This window comes from Eleginops maclovinus, chromosome 7 (assembly GCF_036324505.1).
Source record: "Eleginops maclovinus isolate JMC-PN-2008 ecotype Puerto Natales chromosome 7, JC_Emac_rtc_rv5, whole genome shotgun sequence".
Classification (NCBI taxonomy): Eukaryota; Metazoa; Chordata; class Actinopteri; order Perciformes; family Eleginopidae; genus Eleginops; species Eleginops maclovinus.
This window is the reverse complement of record NC_086355.1, coordinates 3,329,031-3,351,958: the sequence shown is the minus strand read 5'-3', so window position 1 is coordinate 3,351,958 and position 22,928 is coordinate 3,329,031. Positions and strand designations below refer to the sequence as shown.

At 43.0% G+C, this 22,928-nt stretch overlaps 1 protein-coding gene across 1 annotated transcript; it reads right to left on the bottom strand.

Moving 5' to 3' along the window:
- Nucleotides 1-1,302: 1,302 nt before the first annotated feature.
- LOC134867138 (LON peptidase N-terminal domain and RING finger protein 2-like) lies at nt 1,303-11,427 on the bottom strand. Its single transcript, XM_063887480.1, is given in 13 exon segments — nt 1,303-1,938; nt 2,059-2,208; nt 2,553-2,687; nt 2,770-2,956; nt 3,058-3,179; nt 3,334-3,448; nt 3,616-3,715; nt 4,533-4,758; nt 5,154-5,309; nt 5,448-5,570; nt 6,143-6,261; nt 9,086-9,466; nt 9,469-11,427. Coding segments are annotated over 13 exon segments (2,319 nt in total). The 5' UTR covers nt 9,815-11,427; the 3' UTR covers nt 1,303-1,779.
- Between the last annotated feature and the right edge of the window lie 11,501 nt (nt 11,428-22,928).

Sequence of the window (22,928 nt, the reverse complement as noted above, 5' to 3'; positions counted from 1 at the left end):
AGTGTTAACAGGAACTTATATCAACTGCATGCTCAGGAACCCTTTCATAAAAACATCGCTACTAGTGGTCAAATGTTCCTCATGGTACCTTTAATCCAACCCCAATTTAAATAAGGGTTATGGAGTCATTACTGTGCAAAATGTACCAATGGTATTCTTAGTTTCCAGTTTTATTTTTAAAGGGGCCCTATGCTGGGACATGTCTCCATGCTTTAATGTTCAAAAAGCTCTTTATGTTTCTCATACTGCCTGTGCTGCAGCACCTCTTTTCACCCTCTGTCTGAAACCAGAGCCCAGTCTGCTGTTGGGATTAGTCAACCTCTTAGAGATGTCCCGCCCCTTCGCCCATCACGTACAATGTGTTGGAGCGCTAGCCAATAGAAGCGCGAGATAAACTCCCTCTGGGATGGACTTTGGCATTTAGCCTGTGCAGAACCATTTACATGCACACAAACCTCAACACCACACTACAGGGAAGGGAAACAAAGCCTAATTGGGCCTCTTTAAAGCAGCTTTAACCACTAGTAGTGCTGTAGAGAGAACACATTGCTCCTGCAAACAGTTCCAAGCTTTCAATTGATTCGTCAGTGATGCAAAGCAGCCTAAAGAGACAGCGATGTGCCGGTAGGAAAGAACGAACAATGCAGCTTCTAAAACATGTCCAGGGATGTGTTGGTGAGAAACATTTCACACAAACATAACTAACTGTTTATAAGAAATCTCCACAAGGCAACTTGTAATGGGAACAGGGTAAAAAGTTACTGCATCTGAATGAGAGTGTGCGTTTAAATGGGAGAAGAGAGATAGAGGGGTGAAATGTTCTTTAAATAAAACATAAGAAAAAGGCCTCAGAGTTACATTGATATACATATAAATCACCCAAGTTGTGAGTTTACCTTACATGTACATTTAAGGGCGTAGCAGAGAGAAATTAAAAGCAAAAACAGGAAAATCAATCAGCCCCTTCAGTCTGTGTGTCCCGGCGATATGCTACAGCGGGACGTCACAGAGCAGCTGTGTTTGGGAGGAGGATGCGTCCGATGGTACTTCAATCTACTTTTGACAACAAGGTAGCACGTAGTTGTTGAGTTAGACTTGTTCTCACAGTGTGGTTTTTAGTGACTGAGGTAAGTGAGGGAGCAGATAGAGCGCTCCAGGGGTGCATTTGTTTTGTGCGTGACTTTAAGCTCAGTCAGGAAGATTTAGAGCGTAGCGACAGGAATCTGACCTCATGTGCATTTCGACCAAACGGTTCTGTGAATGTAGTTAGAAACCCCCACCCCCCCCTACCCCCCCACCCCCACCATACTACAGCGGTACATTCACTTTGGGGGAAGTGTTCTTGCTTTGTTTTTGTTAGGGCTGTACCGGTGTGAAAGACTGGGCTACACGGCTCTGCATCAGCGTCTGAAATACTGCTCAGTATGTGTCGGAAACAATATCTTAAATCTGATCCTTCCCGCTCACACCGAAAACAAAAAAAGGATTTCACTCCTTCATAACGGAGAGTTAGGCAGATCATCTTAATGAGAAGAGGGAGACGGCTTGTGCGCTACAGAGAATCGAGAGATGAGATGGTGTAGCTTCAGACAGACATACAAAAAAATCCGTAATCCGTTACCCACCCGATGCTCTCAACAGGACCAACGAAAGCAGCAAGTTCATGAGCATTACTGTAAAATAACCAACGTATAAATTAATCAGTCAGTGGGCGACCCAATTAACAAACGACTCGACTGTAGAATGCAAGTCCGAGTGGTTGTGGTCCCTCCCTGTTGATCACCGCGGCCTCCTGCGCGTGACGAAGACGAGCACCCTGCGGATGGCGACCAGGCGATCTTTGAGAGACGTCATGGCGAGGATAGTGAGCTGAGCTCGGTTCTCCAGCGGGAGGACAGCGAGCAGCCACCAGCTCCAGGCCGGACCGCTGGGACTGGCCTGGGGGAGAGAGGAGAGAGACGGGGTTGGAGGCGGCTGACAGTAAACCAACATCCTAGTTCATGTTTATATCTGTAGAGATTATTGTGCAATCAGTAGTGTAGCAGGTGTTTTGCAGACCTGAGGGTCGGGGTCTTTGCCGGGGAGGTGTCCGAAGTGGCTGAGGATCTGGCTCTTCATATTGTCCTTCAGGGAGGTGAACCAGTTGTTGGCCTGCTCATACACAGCGTCGTGCATCTTCAGAAGCTCCACCAGCTCCTCCGCCTCTGCCTGATTGGACCGAGAGATTTATTATTATGGAAAGTTGTGGATTCAATCCCAGCCCGGTGCCGTCAACATTGGTAGTAAAGAATGGATAAAACCCAATATAAATGTAGTCGATTTAGCATTTTAAACACCATTGACACAGGTTACATAACTTACAAGTAGAAAAATATCCACCTGCCTGAGAAGACACTTATTTGAGTAGCATGTCATTCATTTGAGCAAGTCTACATTTCAATTAGTGCAGAAAAAGGACAGTAACTCTCAAAAAACCCAAATCCTACTTTATGTGACGATACTTAATGATTTGATGGACAGCAGAAAGAAAGCAAACCTCCTGTTGAACCCACCTTTTTGTCCTCCAGGTACTCTATCTTAGCAGTGTTGTATCCGTCTCTCTGGCCGTGGCTGAGGACTTTAAACCGCGACACGCCAATAGTGTCCACCACGGAGCGACCGTCAGGAAAGAACTTCACGTCTCGCACCTGAAACACGGGTCAGTTTGTTTTTAACATGGCTTATACAGAGTAGTAGCTTCCCGCAGCGACTCTGGGAACACACGCTCACCTCCAGCACGCAGCCGTAGTCGGCGAAGCCTTTGAGCTCGTCAGCAATGCACATGCCGAACTGCTTGGTGCCCGTCTCCATGGAGCGGCGGATCATGAGGCGGTAACGTGGCTCGAACACGTGCAGCGGGCAGGGGATGGTGGGGAAGGCCATGGTGCACACGAAGATGGGAACTTCCTGGTTCAGGCTGCAAGAGACACAGTGAAGAGGTGGTTGAGACTCTCTGTAAAAGTGTGTGTGTGTGTGTGTGTGTGTGTGTGCGTGTGTGTGTGTGTGTGTGTGACTCACTTGGAGAGCTCCTTCATCTCCTCTTCATGGATTTTCTTCCTCTCAGCCAGCTCGTCTCCCAGGTAACGCTGCAGCACCTCCTCCATCAGCAGGGTCTTGTTGTAGCCCCTAGTAGCCAAATACTGCAATGACAAGGCATCATATTAAATGTATGGAGCTGGAACTAGAAGTTATTATGGATGAATTGTTTTGAAATCAAGAAATTGTACATTATGCCATCATAACAATTGATAAACTCCCAAAAAGTGCATTTGCGTATCGATAAAGAGTGTGTACCTCTGAGAGATTCTCCTTGCACAGAGGGCAGTTGGAGTTGTGGTCGAGGCAGCGCTCCAGACACTTGAGGCAGAAGGTGTGACCGCAGGGAGTGGCCACCGGCTCGTAGAACAATCTGGAGAACAGACAGGAGGAATAAATGACTAAAAGAAAAGCTTCATCTTCTGACACCGGAGTGATATCATGGCTCTCACGCAAACAGGTTACATTTCCTTCCTTTGTGTGTGTGTGTGTGTGTGTGTGTGTGTGTGTGTGTGTGTCTGTGTGTGTGCGTGCAGTCACCTCATGCAGAGTGAGCACTCCATGTCTCCGATGTCCAGCAGCTCAGCAGGAAACGTCCGTCCTCCTCGCACTGCGGTCGTCTGAGATCTGCACGCCTCGTCTGCACAAAACAACACGACATCAGCACACAAGCGAAAAACCCCTCATCAAAACAGGAGATACGTTTTATTCTAGGCGGTGACTTAGTTTAAGAGTTTAGGTTATTCAATATCAATAAAGCAAGGAGGGGAGATTTCTACTTGAACTGCAAGAAAAGAGCGCTTGGTATTCACATCATTTTTTCTCCATGGCTCATTAATGTCGTATCACATGCTTTATTTCCCACTGATCAACATTACTTATACTAAGTCAGTTATGTTACAGTGCAGGTTGAACAATAACGCGATTATGTAATACATTTATTAATTCAAACAGGATTAGCAAGGATTAAAAGGCTGCATTTAAAGAGAAAAGTGTCTTTGGCTGGAACACTAGCTTAACAGGTTCAGTCCTGCAGGATGAGGCGGCGTTGTTCCCACTCTATAAATGTATGACTACAGTAAGTACTCTGATTAAAGTACTAGAACTACTTGTTCTAGTACAAGTTATTAGATGTACTTTCGGCTTTAATCCTTCAAAACCTTCACTTGGCCATCACTGAATACTGCTGACCTAAGAGTACAAACAGTTTTGATTAGAGAAATCAGCGTCAGGTTTTTACTCCTCGTATTTCTCCTTTGTTTCCTTGGTCATGTGCTACTTCAAAATCTGATATATCCCACTGTACTCAAGTGAAGGTGCTTCCTAATCAGTGCTTTCCAACCGTAAGCCAAGTAAAGACACACAAGTACATGCAAGTGGAAATACATTGAGTGATCAGTGTTGTGACAGCCAACAGAGAATAATCTCCTTTTGAAATGGAACTCAGAGTCTCGTACCGGGTCTGTGCAGTTTGGTGGGATGGTTGAAGGCGGCGGTGGGTCCTTCTCCGCTGTGCTTCCTCTTGACGCCACCGGGAGGAGACGGCAGCGCAGCCAGGACCTCGGCCAGGCTCTTGGTGCAGCCCTCCGCGGCAGTGCGCTCAGATCTACCCGGCGACGGAGGATTGAGTCTGGAGGACGAGTCGTCCACTGGGGAGCTTTTAGTCACCCTGAACTCTGAGTCCTGAGAGAATACAGAGGGAACGTTATGAGAGGAGGATACAAGAAAGAGTGCTTAGGTAAGCTCTTATGAATAACCTACAAAGTGAGTGATTTTATTGACATGACAAAGTATTATCAGCCACATAAAACCAAATGAAACACTCAGAAGTGGGGATAAAGTAATAGAAATACGTGAGCTGTATTTCATCCCACTGACTGCACAAATCCCTACAAATAACAAAAGCCTCGTTAATATAAATATAATGATCACGCTTTTAGTTTATGACAGTAAAGAGCACTTAAGATGAACAGTGCTGTACCTTTCTATGTCAACAACAACAAAGCAGGTGACAAACAAACTGCGACCTTGTGGCTAAAATATGGACAAAGCCAGTGTCTGAGTCTGTGTGCGGGTACCTGAGAGGAGGGGCCAGGTTTCTGTGCTTGCGGCCTCAGGGACATTAGTAAGGCGTGGGGTTTAATGAGGCGGGATGCCACGCACCCCTGCAGAGGGTGCAGCGGCGTCGGCATGTTGCCATTCTCAAACACAGAAGAGAAGACCTCGCTGAGGACCTGCAGGAGGAGACAACGGTGGATAAGCAAGAGGAGATTCTGAAGACGCCTCAAAGTGCGGCTGGTCTCCATGTCAGAAAGAGACAAATGTAAAACCTATGGATGAATAAATGAGGATTCAAGGGGAGCGTCTCTCACCTTTTGCGCCTGCAGTTTGACTTTGGTCCAGTTGGGCTTCAGCGCCACACACATGAGATATTCCTGCACGGCCTCGTCGTTCCGGCCCGCTTCACTCAGCGCCGTGGCTTTCAGACAGTGAGCCTGCAATTAATCAATGATGTTAATTAACAAAACACACTGTGTTGCCATGTGTTCCAGTCAACAGGCGTTTATTATCGGCGTTGTTTTGATTAATCTCTGTTTGTGCATTTTTACTTCAAACCAAATGTCCTTCCTTTAGCATCATGTCTGCAGTATGTATGAAAATCTATGTATAATCCACTTCCTTAATTTAGTAACCACTCATGATTTACAACCAGCAGTACATATGCAAACTGGTGTACAAAGAATGCTTCAGACAGTGCGTTTTGTGCTAGTTTCAAACTATTGTGCTGCAGAAGATTTGCATCTCTAAAATACCTTATTTCACAACGACTACATCAAAAACGTGAGGAAAACTGTCAAACGTTTAATAAAAGCACAGAATACAATCAATGCCTTTCACATGTTTGCGTCTTTTTTTAAATGTATTCTGAGCTCTCCTGTTTACTGTCTCTATCCGGGGACTGTTGTCGGGCAACATAAAGAAGCACAATGTACAAGTGCTTATGAACACGAGAGAGAAATACGTTTTTTTGCAAAGAATATTTGGCTGAATGGTATCTTCGTCTCACCTTCGTCCAGTGAGGTTTTATCCGACAGAGGCTGCTGGCGTCCTGCACGGCCAGACTGAAGCTCCTCATCTCCATGTGCAACTCAGCACGCTGACACAGCAGTCTGCCTAAAGAGGGCGCTGTAGACCATAGAGAGAAAACACACACACACACACACACTCCATCAGGTCAGTGAACAGGCCTAGAGGGACAGATAGGTTTTTCTAGGCTGCAGAAGTAGGGCAGCCATGTAACATGTGGCAGGAGCCCGATTCGACTTGTGAGAATGCTGCGTTACGCGTGCAGTTATAAACATATTACATTTAGTCCTTTACCAGCCCAATGTTGTGAGGACACATTCACTGCACGGCCAGTTTTGTACTACTCTGTAATTTGCACTATATCCCCCCATCTTCCTAGAACTCCCAGCATGATAAGAGCCATAATTCAAGCTTGAACTACGAGTTTAAAAAAGTACATTTGTACTAATGTATGTATTTAATACACACACTGCCAAATGAGTGTTGAAGACAATTCAAGCTTGCACAAGGCTGCAACAAGTCAGGAGTTGAGATGGTGTCAGTGTTTCTGTTAGTATTCTCTGAAATGTCTAAACAAGTCTGTTGACATTGTTCCCCAGTTTAAGTCAAGCAAGCTACACTTAGGACAGAAGAAACATAAATAACAACTGGTTTTTTCATCCTTGGTTGGCTTAAAAGGCATATTGACAACATTTTAAAGGATCTAATCCGGTATGGATCAACGTGGTGCTTCTACAGTTTTCTTCCAACTCTGTAAACCCTTAGACTAACCGGTTCACCCCGAAAAACAGAAGGTCATGGTCATTGCTTTCGGCTCTGTGTGGGCGGATCCTAAAAGCCTTGGACAAATTATTAGCCAAACATTCAAATATCTGGATCTCTTATCTTTTCTAAAAATGAAGCAGAATGGGGAGAAGCTACCTGAGCTGAAGCTACAGCACGGACAATATTTGCATGCCCCAAAAACAGTGTCCCATCCTAACAGCTATAATAGGAGACGAGCAACCTTAAGGCTGGAGAACAGGTATTCAACGTCTCGCTAACCTGTAATCATGTCATCTTATGAATGACAGTAACTTTTGCATGGCTGACAATATGCAAAGTAGGTTTCCTGGCCAACCTTTTATTACTCTAACCTTTTACTACGTCTGTAATGGCTTCCTTGCTGTGAATTTTAAAGAGGATCCTCATCAAAGACAGATGCTTTGTGTATGTAGAATATTAAATCTCTGCAGCTACTCAATAATTCATTTAAACAATTGTATTTAGCAGATGTTTAGCACGCATTTTGCACTCGTCCTTATTGTGAACTGGATTACATCTCCCAAAAATGTGCAACCCTAGTTTTCTATCATATTTTCTAGTGTAACGTATATACATTTTCCCCCAAATGGACCATAACAGATACTCATTTTGCTTCCTAATGAGGAGCAAATGATGTTTAAACCAGTTGCTGCTTCATCGTATGAGCTCCTATTGCATGCAGATAAAAGGTTCTAGTGTTTAATGGAAGGTAAGAGTAAGAGTGAGGGGGTGTAAAATACTTAAGAGTTATATCTCATTTCAATAAATACTAATCTGATAGAACAAAATAGTTATACAACACCATGGGAGGTCTGATCCTGGGAGGTGGTTCAACTATGAAAATGGGAATGTGGTTCCTTAAGCTGGATGGGCTTTAAAGACCTAGCTACTACCTTTATGCCAAAGAGACAAATCAACAAGACGTTGAGGACAAGAAGAGCAAAAGAAAATGTGAGATATCCAGAAAGAGTCTTTAGTCTTTAGACCGAGTTTTTCCTGTTTCAGTCCTGACTTTGATTGACTGTTTACTCCCTTCTGAGCTGATGTATTTGGTTTTCATTCATTCAATCATCTTAGTTGTGTTACCTTGCAAGAAATAATGCAGCCTCTTCTTCTGTTTCTATATTAAACCGGACTTTCTGACTCTTATTTTGCAAATGCACTGAATAAGACATGGCACAGACAACCACCAGGAGGGGATCCATTTGTCCTTAAAAACACACTGGTTAGATAACAGCTGTATTTCTGCTGACATCATGAGCCCGTTACTCATCTCACATCACACACACACACACACACACACACACACACCACATGGCCTGCTGCTGCATTTGTTGGGCAAACACTGATTGGCTGTGAACAAGCTGTGTCCTCCTCTCAACCACAATCCTCCACAAGACAGAAGGCATGAAATCAATATTGATCTGGGGAGAGAAATATCGGAACATGTGCCACTGAAACGCTGTGAGTGACGCAAAGACACCGTCATATAATCATTTTGATTGACACACTGAGACAGCTTGCTGTGCTTTTGCCTTGTCTCGCCCTGTTTCTTGGGTTCTTGCAAGAACGGGGGAGTAAATGGATTTTGAATGTGACTGATATGTAGGCCTAGGCCAGGGGAGGAAAGAGGTTGGTTTAAATTTCTGAAGATTTAAACTGTGCAACATGAGACATGCTGATGTTATCCAACACGCCATAAACTGCCATCTTATGAAACACCATAATAGGAGGGGCTTGGGCTTAAGTCCAACTCCTGCAGTATGAAAGCATTATATAAAAAGGACTGAATAATTAAATTAGACTATAATATACAGAGTGTAACATATACTTCTTCTCCACAATCGCTTTATGAAATCCCTACAGCACTGCAGGGTAGGAGTAGAAAACTCAGAAGCTTTGGAAAGCAGAATATCAGAAATGTGCTGTTTAGGTAACGAGGTCCAGAGCGTCATAACGCGTCTGACCTCAAGAGGTGCAGGAGAGAAAAGGTGGGAATGGCGCCACTTATTGGTGACACAGTGCAGCTACACTGGGGAAAAGTAGGTCAGCTGTGCTTAATACTTAAGTTTGGATGAACACTTCTCACATTACTAACACATATGGTGTATGGTCTTACCTAGATCCACGGCTGCGTTGTACTTCTCCAGAGCTTCTGAGTGGTTTTTATCTCCCCACAAAACCTGACCTTCGATCCAGAATTTCCTCGCTTTGCTCTCGGTTGCAAACAGTTTATCCAGCAGGCCACTGAGAACAACGTCCAATCTCCTGTCGTTTGGCAGTCCATCTTTCTTGTCGTTAAACTGATCCTTGCACTGCACACACTCTTTGATAGCCTCCTCCTCCAGGCAGATTTTGCAGAAGGTGTGTCCGCACTCCACGGTTGTGGGCTCATGGAGGAGACACTTGCAGAGGTGACAGGAGAACAAATCCAGTGCTTCATCCTCTCCATATTCCCCATCACCTTCAACCCCATCTTTCCCACTACTGCTGGAGCTTTTCCCTCCAGGCCCGAGAGGCCCAGCTCTTTCTCCCGGAGAGTCCTAGCAATTGTATCCACCAAAAGAGGCAGCTCCTCCGGGTGCAGTTTTCCCAGACTTGCTGCTGTGCAGTACGACTCCATAGCCTCGGATATCCTCCCTGCTCGGGTCAGACAGTCGGCTTTCCTTAGACATAGACCCCTGTCTGGATGCTGGAGGTCTGCAAGCTGGGAGGAGTAGATCTCAGCGGCCAGGCTGTAGTCTCCAGCCCGGTTCACCTCCTCAGCCACCTCCAGCATTTCGGGGCAGATCCCCGCAGCCCCCGGGTTGGAGAGAGGGTGGACAAACAGCTCGAACCTCGTCTCCATCTTCCAGTGGAGTGGGGAATGAGATACTTAAAAAATGAAGGAGAGCTTCCCTGATACCCGACTCTCACGGCTAGCCATTGATGTAGACGACCTCCACCACGAATAAATAAAGAGGTGTAACGTACAGTACTTAAGTTCAATTCTGATGGACTTTACTTGAGTATGTCCATGTTATGCTACTTTGTACTTCTCCACTACAATTCAGGGGTACATATTGTACTTTTACTCCACTACATGTATGTAATATCTAAAGCTACTTTGCAGATTTTGATTAATGATAAACAATAGGATCAACACACAAATAAGTATTCACATCTACCCTGCAGTATACAAAGTAATTAAAACAAGCTGCACTTTTACCAGCTTTGATAAACACATCAATAATTATAATCAAACCATTTTGAAATGTTTAGTACTTTTACTTTTGGTACTTTAAGTATATTTAGATTCCAATACGTTCCTACCTTTTTACATTTTAAACTGTAACAGAGTATTACCTCACTTTGGTATTTCTACTTTTTTGACTTAAAGATCTTGAGTACTTCTTCCACCTCTGATCAAACGTGACGTCACCAATGGATCCAGCTGGGGTCCATGTAAACACCAGCCTCTGAATCACAGAGAGTAGAAGAAGAACTGCGTACTTACTAAAACAAATTCGTCACTTCACATGTCTCTCGGCCAAAACATTTCTCTCTTTCTTGGAAGAATACACAAATATATTCTGCAGTGTCTTTCTGCGGAGTCGAGAAGCGGTGGGTAAAGTCCTGCGTGCTCAGCATGTAAGAAGCTTAATATCCATGATTATTCGGCGTTACGATTAACTCGGCAAAAGGCTAGGGATTCAACATATTTAAAAAGAAAATGAAAGTCCAGAATACATTATATATATGTAAACTAAAGACCCGAAAAGCTCCTCTCCCTCTCTCTGCTAGAGCCAACTGCCGCCGATCAGTCGTTTGTTTTTATGTAAGCACTCTAAAGCCGAGGGCTGAAATCACGTTCATTCCTACGAGAGTTGCTCAGTGGCGCATTGAAGCCCAAATCAAGCAACTGTAGGTTCAGACAGTACCCGTATGTGGGCCCACGGAGCATGCGCACTTGCGTTTTCTCTTAAGCCCCGCCTCCAAACTCCAGCTCAGTCAGGTGAATGGAGAGAGAACAAATGACTTTGGATTCAGATTTCTTTTTTGCAACTTTAAGACCGCAATGACTTTTTAAAAAGGGTTTTGAACGTGTTCATGCTGGATAGTTGAGAGCAATAAAACCTATATATTCGCTGATCCAATGTAAGTCAATGGGGAAAAGTATGTTTAGGTCGAAATTACGTCACATAAGCTGTAGTACCACCGTTTGACCACTACGGCCATTCATAAAAATCGGCTTCAAATGCCAGCGAACTTCCTGGCGGCTTGGTTCACAACGCTTGTCGAACTCCACAAATCCACTTAAAGCCAATGTCCAAAGCGCTTCTGTAAAGACTCACACATTCGGTAATGTCCTGTTTTTAAAGCACGAAGAGTAGGGGTTGAAAATAACGCTCCTGTCGGGGTACTCCATACCGGTCGTTAGCCTGCTAGCTTCAGCAGCTAAAGATTGATGCGCTTGCTTCTAGGGATTTTAGGTACTATACGCTGAATCAATCGTCACATGACACAAGAGGCCGCTTGCCATTGGTCAATTAAGTGGCTCATTTATATAACGTATAGATACCATTGTGTAATTCTCTCACAGGCAGCAGTGGATGACTGTCTGTGAGCTTCATCCAAACAGGCTCACAATTTCTGGTATTTAACATGTTTCACATCATTTGGTGTAAGATAAGAATGGTGCTAGTCTGTTTGTCTTGAATCAGCTACTTTATTTCATTTATATTGCACTTTAAAGATCAGGTTTTGCAATTTGATTCAAAAAGACAGACATGGTAATATATGTGCATGTTGAAATAAAAATAGAAATAAGTTAAAACCCAATTTAATGGCAATATCAGATTGTTTCCCTTGCTAACAAAGGCAGCATGTATAATAGCCAGCTGTTAGTGCAATAAGGGGTGAGAGATTCTTAAAGTCTTTTATGTATACAGTGGCAAAGCAGTTTAAGGTTGCAAGGATAGGAGTCCTATCATAGGACTGATGTGGTTTCTTGGACCATGTTTATAACGTTGCAGGAGTGTTTTTAATTAGTTGTAAATGGGAAATGTTAGCCTGAGGAAGGCGTAGAGAAAGGCAGTTTCCGTCTGGATGATATCAGTGCATTAGTGACTCTTTCTGGATAAAAGGGCAGATAAAAAAGACCACAGAGAAGTGCACCAAAAACTGAACCCTGCAGAATGCCACATTAAATCTTTGCAGATGAGATCTAAAAGCTGCTTGTGGAAACAGTGAACCACCTGTTTGATATATAATAGAGAAACCAGTCAAGTGCGGACAACGAAATGGTGACCTAACATGTCAAATGATCGAAAGGATTATAGCAAACTATGAAAGAGCGTTTAGCAGCATCACTTTGTCCCTGCTTAATCCCCAGTCCTCGCTATGGGATTGATTCATTTAGGTTTATATAATGCTTTATGTAAGCAGTGTTACATGTTTGTTTGAGGAGACATATCTCGTTACAGATCTGTCAGTTGGAGTCTTGTTCCAGAATTTCTAAAATGAGTTTAATAATAGACCAATATAGAAAGCCAAATCTTGGGAGTTAACATGCTAAAAAATGTATCTGCTTTCTAGTTCATTACCTAACGAACACGTCCGAGTGATCCACATCTATTCTTCACTTTTTTGTAAATTCTTGACACAGAAATGCTGCATCACTTCATGCCAAAGCCTGTTACAGCAAAGTACAAGTAAAGACCAACTTTCTTTTAACGGTGTTTTAGTATGTTGTAATAGAGGTTGCTTTTTCAGTTTGCATAACATTTATTATGTAATTGTGTTTTTATACTATGCTCTGCTCCAAATAGGACAAATTCTCCACTTCAAATGTGTAGGCTATTTGATGCTCTGGCCAAAAAGACAGAGTATATAACAAAACTATTTAGAGTATTAGATTATATTCACTAGATGGCAACAGTGGGTGAATGATAATAGTTTGGGCTGAATGAAGAAGGTACGATTTAAGAGATATTTTAAAAGTATGCTATTTGGAAAAGTATAATAAAACAATGATAGCTTACACACTTCGTCTCCTTGCTGTCTTTAAACAAAAGTTGCATAATTTCCACAGTTGAAAAATGACATAATAATGAGGTTGGAGTTCAACATATTTTGACAGTAAGGAATGTGTGTGTGTGCCGCTTCCTTTAGGTACAAAAGCTCCTTGTTAAGATTGTATCTGTGTAAAAGACGTTGAACACTTTCAGGCAGGACTGGTACAGCCCCATGATGCATTGCGTCAGAATCAGAATACCTTTAGTCATCCCACAGAGGGAAAATGTTCATTGTCTCAGCAGAAAAAGCCAAAGACAGCTTAATGTTACACCAAGATACTAAAACAATATATACAGGAATCACACAATTGCAAAATACACAAAAGTAAAAGTATAGCAGACAGATATGTGCTGCACAGTCATTAACACAACAGGGGGTGTTATAGTCAGTGATGTTACAGTGGCTTGCAGTATTCAAGTATCCCCCCCCCCCTCGGCATTTTCATGTTTTGTTGCTGCACAACCTGGAAGTAAAATGGATTGCTTGAGCGATTGCATCATTTCATTTACAGAACATGCATTCAACTTTGAAGATGTGTTTTTTTTTAATTGTGAAGCAAACCACAAAAAGGACAAAATAACAGAAAACCTGAGCGTGCGCAACTATTCACCCCCCTAATGTCAGTACTTTGTAGAGCTTCCTTTTGCGGCAACTACAGCTGCAAGTGGCTTTTGATAAGTCTCTGTGAGCTTGCCACATCTTGCCACTGGGATTTTTGCCCATTCCTCATGGCAAAACTTCTCCAGCTCCTTGATGTTGGATGGTTGCAGCTTGTGAACAGCAGTCTTCAAATCAAACCAGAGATTCTCGATTGGATTGAGGTCTGGGCTTTGACAAGGCCGTTCCAACTCATTTAAATTCTTCCGGTTAAACCATTCGAGTGTTGCTTTAGCAGTACGCTTCGGGTCATTGTCCTGCTGGAAGGTGAACCTCCGTCCCAGTCTCAAATCACAGGCAGACTGAAACAGGTTTTGCTCAGAATATCCGTGTATTTAGCACCATCCATCTTTCCCTCGACTCGGACCAGTTTCCCAGTTCCTGCTGCTGAAAAATGGATGGTGTTCTTGGGGTGATGGGATGTGTTGGGTTTCCACCAGACATAGCGTTTCCCTCGGTGGCCCGAAAAGTTCCATTGTAGTCTCATCTGACCAGATCACCTTCCGCCATACATTTAGGGAGTGGGCCACATGCCTTTTCGCAAACTCAAAACGTGCCTTCTTATTTTCAACACTAAGTACGTTTTTTTTTTCTGGCCACTCTTCCATGAAGCCCAGTTCTATGGAGTGTATGGCTTATTGTGGTCCTATGCACAGACACCCACATCTCTGCTGTGGAACTCTGCAGCTCCTTCAGGGTTACCTTTGGTCTCTCTGTTGCCTCTCTGATTAATGCCCTCGTTGCCTGGTCTGTGAGTTTTAGTGGTCTTGGCAGGTTTGCTGGTTATAGAGTCTGACCGCTGCAGGAAGGAAGGACCTGCGGTATCTCTCCGTGAGACAGCAGCAGTCTGTCGCTGAAGGAGCTGCACAGTGCGGACAGGGTGTCCTGGAGGGGGTGGGACACATTGTCCAGCAGGGAGGACAGCTTGGCTACCATTCTCCTGTCTCCCACCACCTCCACAGTGTCCAGATGACTCCCCAGGACAGAGCTGGCCTTCCTTATCAGTCTGTTCAGTCGCTTCCTGTCAGCAGCCGATATGCTGCAGCCCAGCAGACCACACCATAAAGGATGGCTGATGCCCCCACAGAGTCATAGAAAGTCTGAAGCAGTGCCCCCTGCACCCCAAAAGACCTCCATCTCCTCAGCAGGAAGAGTCTGCTCTGTCCCTTCTTGTAGAGAGCAGCAGAGTTATCGGACCAATACAGTTTGTTGTTCAGATGAACACCCAGGTACTTGTAGGATTTCACTCATCTCATGAACCTGCATGAACCTTTCTTAGGACACATTGTCTAAGTGATAGTGTCACAGCTGTACAAGATGCAGTGACGATACTGTACAGGTGTGTGTAGAGGCTCAAAACAAAGATAGAACATGAAAGCATTGCAACTATGTAACCATACAAGAATCGATCACAAAACAAGGTGTTGTTTGATAAGACTTTCGGCTAATTCTAAACAGCAGAACAATTTAACCTTAGAAAAGAAGAATCCAGTATATTTAATGTCCTCTGCTCAGAGATTTTATTCAGAGGAAAACCTGCTTTTTGTTGGGCATATTCAGGCAGTAGCCAATACACCAACAAGGAAACACATGAGCTTCAAGGAAGGAATACGGTTACCATCCTGATTACATAACCCTGTTACATGTAATCCGTTACTCCCCAAGCCTGATGTTAACATGCAGATCAAGATAGGTTGCAGACACAGAGCCCGATGAGGATGGCGAGTATAGGATCAGTGGGTGTGGCCGGATGTCAGCTTCTCCGTTATGTAACACTCTCTTTCTGAGAAAAGCTGCACATAACCTCAGTGACCCTGTTCACCCGATACACCTAAGCCATCGGGACAAATTAAATAAGAACATCCAGGTTTAGCACATATTTTGTTCCCTCAGCTATTGCACAATACAACAAAGGGTTTGTAGCACTTGTATGTAGTGCAATATAATTACATATTATCATGTTGAAGGGATCTCTGTCAGTGTGTGTGCTTTCAAGTATTTTCCATTTGACTTGAATGAAATTGTTTTGTAGCTAAACCAAACAAACAACAAACAACCAAAAAGGCATATGATATTTGTATTTTGTGTCTCTCCTGGGACATGTCTCCATGCTTTAATGTTCAAAAAGCTCTTTATGTTTCTCATACTGCCTGTGCTGCAGCACCTCTTTTCACCCTCTGTCTGAAACCAGAGCCCAGTCTGCTCTGATTGGTTAGATGGCTGGCTCTGTTGTGATTGGTCAAACTTTTAGAGATGTCCTGCCTCTATAAGCCTATCATATACAATGTGTTGGAGCGCTAGCCGATATATTTAATATGAGATTAAAATCAACATGAGGTTTACATTCCTTAATATGAGTAGTCCAAGCAAGTGATCCTATCAAGATATGGTCTGTAGTCACGCATGTATTTTTAGATGAAGGATTTTTGGCCTTAATCAGATGCCCTCACTTGTCAGGAACGGATGTCAGGATCTGAAGTCACTACGGCAGCGTTTCTTAATCTGTGTAGTAATCCTGATGCTCACCTGAGGTTCCTCGGCTGGACGGTAAATCCCCGGGATTACACCAACAGGGCAACGCTGCAGGATTCATGGAAAGCAGCCAGCGAGACATTTCGAAACACCCACTGACTGGAGAGGAACCTCACGTGTGAGCACGACACAGTCTGGGAAGTAACGGATTACATGTAACAGGATTATGTAATCAGAACACGAGCCAGTAGCCTGCCTGAATCTGCTTTATGAGATCTTAACTAACATGTGGCCCTCAAGATGTCTCAACATTCAGATTTTTCACAAATGTTGACTTATTTTTTTAAATCTAACTTTTTCCAACTTTTCTTTTCAAAAATCTGACTGTTTTGGCAAATGTCAACTTTTTCAAAATTCAAATTCTTTCTCTAAATTCTCGCTTTCCCCCCAAATTCAATTATAGCCCAATAGCACACATTTTACATAAGTCTCAGGGGACTTTACAGTTTGTCTAGAATATGAATACCCTCTGTCCTTGGACCCTCTTCCAAAAACTTCCAAAGAAAACCCCGAAAATGGAAGGAACCTCTGGGAGAGCCACAGAGGACGGATCCCTTCCCCAGGACAGACAGGCGGGCGATAGATGTGTGTAAATTAAAAAGATAAGACATTTACACATAGGTAGTCCAAATGTTAGAAAATGCACGAGTCTGTAAATAAGAAGAGGATGAATCCAGGTGGATGTCAACAATCCTGTGGGAGCCATCAAAGAAGTAGTAAGATCAGGCCGAACCACAGTCTTGGATATGTTGTATTTAAGAAGAGGAGATGCATTTACTCCAATAACACACAGTATATAGAACAGTTGGTGAAGCTTCAGAATAAGGGAAAAAGTATAAAGTCACTCAAGAGTTCAATCATCAATTTGAGCACGGATAAATTACTTTTATTATTCAAGCTGTAAATTCCTCTCACTTGCTGATTGTCCTCTGACACGTGTTTTAAAATAACCCTTTCTTGTCATACTAGTCTAAAAATGGACTATAGAAAAAGAAGGATTTGAGGACATAAGGTGGACATTAATTTGTGTTGTAATGCTGCTTTATAGTCACCACGGCCTATAATGCTGCTTTATAGTCACCACGGCCTCAGTTTCCACTGCTACGCCGACGACACTCAACTGTACATCAGCACCAAACCCTCCACTCTGCTCCCACCTGGCCCACTCATCAACTGTCTGCAAGAACTAAAAACCTGGATGACCTCTAACCTCCTCAAACTCAACAGCAATAAAACTGAGCTCATGGTTGTGGCGCCCAAGCCACTGCTCAGGAAGGTTGGGGATCTTCTCCTGGAAGTGGATGGCTGCTACATCACCCCATCACCCGTTGTCCGCAACCTGGGTGTCATTCTCGACCCCACTCTATCATTCCAGTCCCACATTAACAACATCACTAAATCTGCATTCTACCACCTGAAAAACATCTCAAGACTCCGACCCTCACTTTCAGCCTCAGTAACCGAAACCCTCATTCACTGCTTCATCTCCACCCGCCTGGATTATTGCAATGCCATCCTCACAGGTCTCCCCTCAAAAACCCTGGACAGACTGCAATATGTACAGAACTCTGCTGCTAGGGTCTTAACTGGCATTAAGCCCTGGCAGCACATCACCCCCACCCTCATGCAGCTCCACTGGTTACCTGTCAAATTCCGCATCAAATTCAAAATCCTATTACTCACCTACAAGTCCCTCCACGCCCTTGCCCCCCGTTACCTCTCCGACCTCCTACACCCCTACACCCCCCTGCGGTCCCTCAGGTCCTCTGTCAAGGACCAGCTGGCAGTACCCCGCACCCGACTTAAGACTTTTGGGGACAGGGCCTTTTGTGTGTCTGCCCCTACCATGTGGAACCAACTCCCCCCACACATCCGCTGTGCCCCCTCAGTTGATTCATTTAAAAAGCACCTCAAGGCACACCTTTTCTCTGAGGCCTATGGCCTTTAACCCCCTCACAACCCCACCTGGCGCCCTGCGCACTTGCACCCTCACTCACTCTCACACACGCACTCACACACACACACACACACACACACACACACTCTTTGTAAAGCGACCTTGAGAGTCCTGAAAGGCGCTATATAAAATTAATTTATTATTATTATTATTATTTATTGATTTTTGGTTGGTTGGAAGTCAAAAAGAGCGGGCTGTCTTTATGCGATTAGACATGTGAGAACTTTCCTCCACAGTCACCTCCACAGCAGAGTCACAATCAATGGTTTCTTTAAGATACTGCGTGCCAGAGTTCTCAATGCCTCATTGTTCTTTGTGCTTTTTCCCTGTAAAAAACAACAAGCAGAGCGAGCAGATCATCAGGGACATTTTTTTTCACACACATTGTAGACAAGACAAGACGATGTCATTGAAGTTGCACATTTCACACTCAATGGAAGGTGCAGTTTCTTTACAGATTACATAAAAGAAAACAGCATATTGTAATAATAATTTCACGGAAACACAAAGGTGAAAAACACAGCACAAAAACATTCCATGTAACAGACTGATGGTTATCACACAAATCAAGCAACAAGAACATAAATTACACAACTGAACGAAGCACTCATAGACCATAAAGAGGCCCTGCTGTGCTTTCTGGGGTTTTCCCTTTCCTGCAGTGTGTAATGCAGGTTTCTGTGCATGTAAATGGTCTGCAAAGCCTACAATCCCAAAGTTCCCTCCAAAGGTGACATCACTAACACTCAAGGTTTTATTGGCTAACGTCTAACACTTCTTACGTGGTTACGCAACATTGTACGTGATAGGCTAAGGGGCGGGACATCTCTAAGCGGTTGACCAATCACAGAGGAGGCCAGCTAACCAATCAGAGCAGACTGGGCTCTGGTTTCAGACAGAGGGTGAAAAGAGGTGCTGCAGCACAGGCAGTATGAGGAACATAAAGAGGTTTTTCAACATTAAAGCATGGAGACATGTCCAGGAGAGACACTACATACAAATATAAACCTGAGAATGAGCAGAATATGTCCTCTTTAAGGAGGATCTCGAGGCAATACAAGATCTGATTTGTAAATGTTATGTACCTGTCATCGCAAACTATATGCTGTACCATGTAAGAGCCATTAGAGAGGTGCAACACTATAGGAAAATGTCATATATTATAACTTCAAATATACTGTAACTTTGTCTTTCTTCAACTGACCTCCTCTCTGATGAACTGTGTCTCCGCTCCCTGAGGTTTGACTCATTTAAATGACATCATAATTGCAGCTCTTAGCAATGTTTGTATGCCTGATCTGCTTGTCATATGTTACATTCACAAAGGAGTTATTTTCTTGTCTTGTAAGTGTATATTTTCTCAAGCAGTGAAATGTGCTGATAGGAGCCCTTTCATAGCTGCTTGTTCTATTCTGGGTCCCTCCACTGAATGCTCCTTTCACACCGTTTATATCAGAAAAGGTTGTATAACGGGAACTCGCCTACGAGTACACAGCGTTCTGTCCTTCAGCAACAGCACGTGCATCCTATACCATTCAGCAAGACACACACACACACACACACACACACACACACACACACACACACACACACACACACACACACACACACACACACATAGAGCATCACTATCAGAAAAAACGGATGTGGTAAGCAGCAACACGTGCAATATAGTTGTCATGGCACCGTGGCAATTTCATGTACTGACTTCACAATGTGTACACACACACACACACACACACACACACACACACACACACACACACACACACACACACACACACACACACACACACACACACACACACACACACACACACACACACACACAAAGTTACATATGTCCTCCACAAAGAAAAATGTATTTCTTCTTTCAGTTTCTTTTAAAAACATGCTTGATCAATTTGAACAATGACACTGAACGATGTTCCCATTTCCCTTAGTCTACGTGTTAGGTCATTTAGTATTAAACATTGTATTTTGACCCAGAAATACATCAAGGTAGAGACCTCCTTAAAAATAGGCAATCGTTTAACTGATTAAATGCATCTGTGAACAGCAATCAATGCAACAAAGAGGATTCACCAGGTCACATTACCCATGTGTTTGCATCATGCAGGCAGCTGAGTGAACCACAAGATGGCAGTCTGAGTTCTGCTTTAGACCATCAGCTGTTAGAAGTGAAGTCTAGTTAGGTTCAGAGGTGTAAAGTAACTAAATAGATTTACTCAAGTACTGTATTTAAGTACAATTTCGAGGTTCTTGTACTTCTTTGAGTGTTTCCATTCTTTTACTCCACTACATGTATTTAATCCCTTTAGTTGCTAGGCAGATTAGGATTAATGATGGTAAATATAATCTCCCTTAAATCAGACTGTAGTTCACCTGGAGTAAATCCAGCAGCTACCCTGCAGTATACAAAGCCATTCAAACTAGCTGCACCTTTACCAGCTCTGAGAACACTTTAATGATCAATCATTATAAAACATATCAGAGATATTATTCTGAAATGGACCAATCAGACAATGACTACTTTTACTGTCACTACTTTAAGTACATTTAGATGAGAGTACTTTCTACTTTCACTGGAGGAACATTTAGAATACTTTTACTGTGACAGAGTATTCCTACACTCTGGTACTTCTACTTTACTCAAGTACAAGACCTGAGTACTTCTACTTTACTCAAGTACAAGATCTGAGTACTTCTACTTTACTCAAGTACAAGATCAGAGTACTTCTACTTTACTCAAGTACAAGACCTGAGTACTGCTACTTTACTCAAGTACAAGACCTGAGTACTTCTACTTTACTCCAGTACAAGATCTGAGTACTTCTACTTTACTCCATTACAAGATCTGAGTACTTCTACTTTACTCAAGTACAAGACCTGAGTACTTCTACTTTACTCAAGTACAAGACCTGAGTACTTCTACTTTACTCAAGTTCAAGATCTGAGTACTTCTACTTTACTCAAGTACAAGACCTGAGTACTTCTACTTTACTCAAGTACAAGATCTGAGTACTTCTACTTTTACTCAAGTACAAGATCTGAGTACTTCTACTTTGCTCAAGTACAAGACCTGAGTACTTCTACTTTTACTCAAGTACAAGATCTGAGTACTTCTACTTTACTCAAGAACAAGATCTGAGTACTTCACAACAGAGCCGGCCAGCTAACCAATCAGAGCAGACTGGGCTCTGGTTTTAGACAGAGGGTGAAAAGAGTTGCTACAGCACAGGCAGTATGAGAAAAATAAAGAGCTTTCAAAGATAACTTTTCCAAACTAAACTTCCCTGATAGATAAAATAAATGGTTGAAATGGTCCTGCTGTCCCTGAACCTACCATTGGTGGTATTATCAAGCTGCCAATAATGTCTTGGGGAGATAAAATGAAACGTTTTATGGTGGATTCTACAGTTATTGATCATTAGGGATGCCTGACAAATTGGTTGTTACCAGACTCACACTCTCAGCGCTGCCGGGCCTGATTCTGGGAAAGCGTTGTTACTAATTACGCCATTAAGATAGACTTTGTTCTGTCATGAGTCACTGCATAACGGTGGGCATCTGTGACACACCGTCAGTAACATTAATGAGCCGGTCAGAGCTTCTAGTGTGAACTGTGTGGGCAGCAAAAGAGCAAAAGACATTGTAGCTCCACCAGGTGTGTTACTCATCTAATTAAACATTGAAACAGACAGTCAATACAGACAATCAAAAATGAATAAATAGTTGAAGCAGTCGGGCAGAAAGCACGGTGATCGGTACCTTTATGAAATTCAAATAGGCCTCTGAAAGGGGGATTTTGGAAGAAAAAGCCTAAAAACGGACAAAGCATTTTTCATTTCAAATACTTTTCGTGTATGAAGTGTTTAAAGTGAATTCAAGCTGCAGAAGATGAGGCAAATCCTTAACAGAACTTAAAATGACGGCAGCGCTGAGCAAGGTTTTCTCTAACTGTTCAAGTCTGTTCACATTTTCCTTTCCATGAACTAGTCTTTGAACACTGCAGAGCCCATGCTGTGTAATAAGTATTTTTTATCGCATTACTAATACGCTCACGATGGCGTTTCACTTTTTCATTTAAACCAACCGTGTTTGCCACAATCTTCAACCAAGGTTTCAAGGTTTTATTGGTCATATACACAGCATATACAACGTACTGTATATGTTGGGAATGAAAATCTTATATCCCATGCTCCTCCAACAACTCAACATACATGGTGCAGATAAGATAATAAAATAGTGCAAAAAGAGAGAAGAATATTTACAATAACAACAATACAGATTTGAGGATGTGAAATATATACATATGTGGAATACATTGAGAGTATTTAAATACTTTACACTGTTGAATGAGGAGGTATGGACAGATGCATATATTACGTGTAACAGATGTATATGGCAGAGATGTGTAATATATAGATATGTGTACTATAAACAGATATGTATGGCCAGCCAATCATGTTGCTGCTGTTGGACCTTACATCTGTCATTTCTGGGAAAACCATCACATACCTTCCTCCAGCCATTCAACATCAAATCAAATATTCCCTCTGAGCTCATCATCCATTGCTCATCTCTTCCGGATCTTTATTATTCACTTCATCCCATCACAACCAGTGTCTAGACCCCATAAGGGTTATTTCTATTCTGATGCGACTACACCACCTAAATATTTGATATCATGACTATCCCTCATCTCGTGGTACACATGGGAATACAAAATATGAGTTCCCTCAGATGAAATATCTGC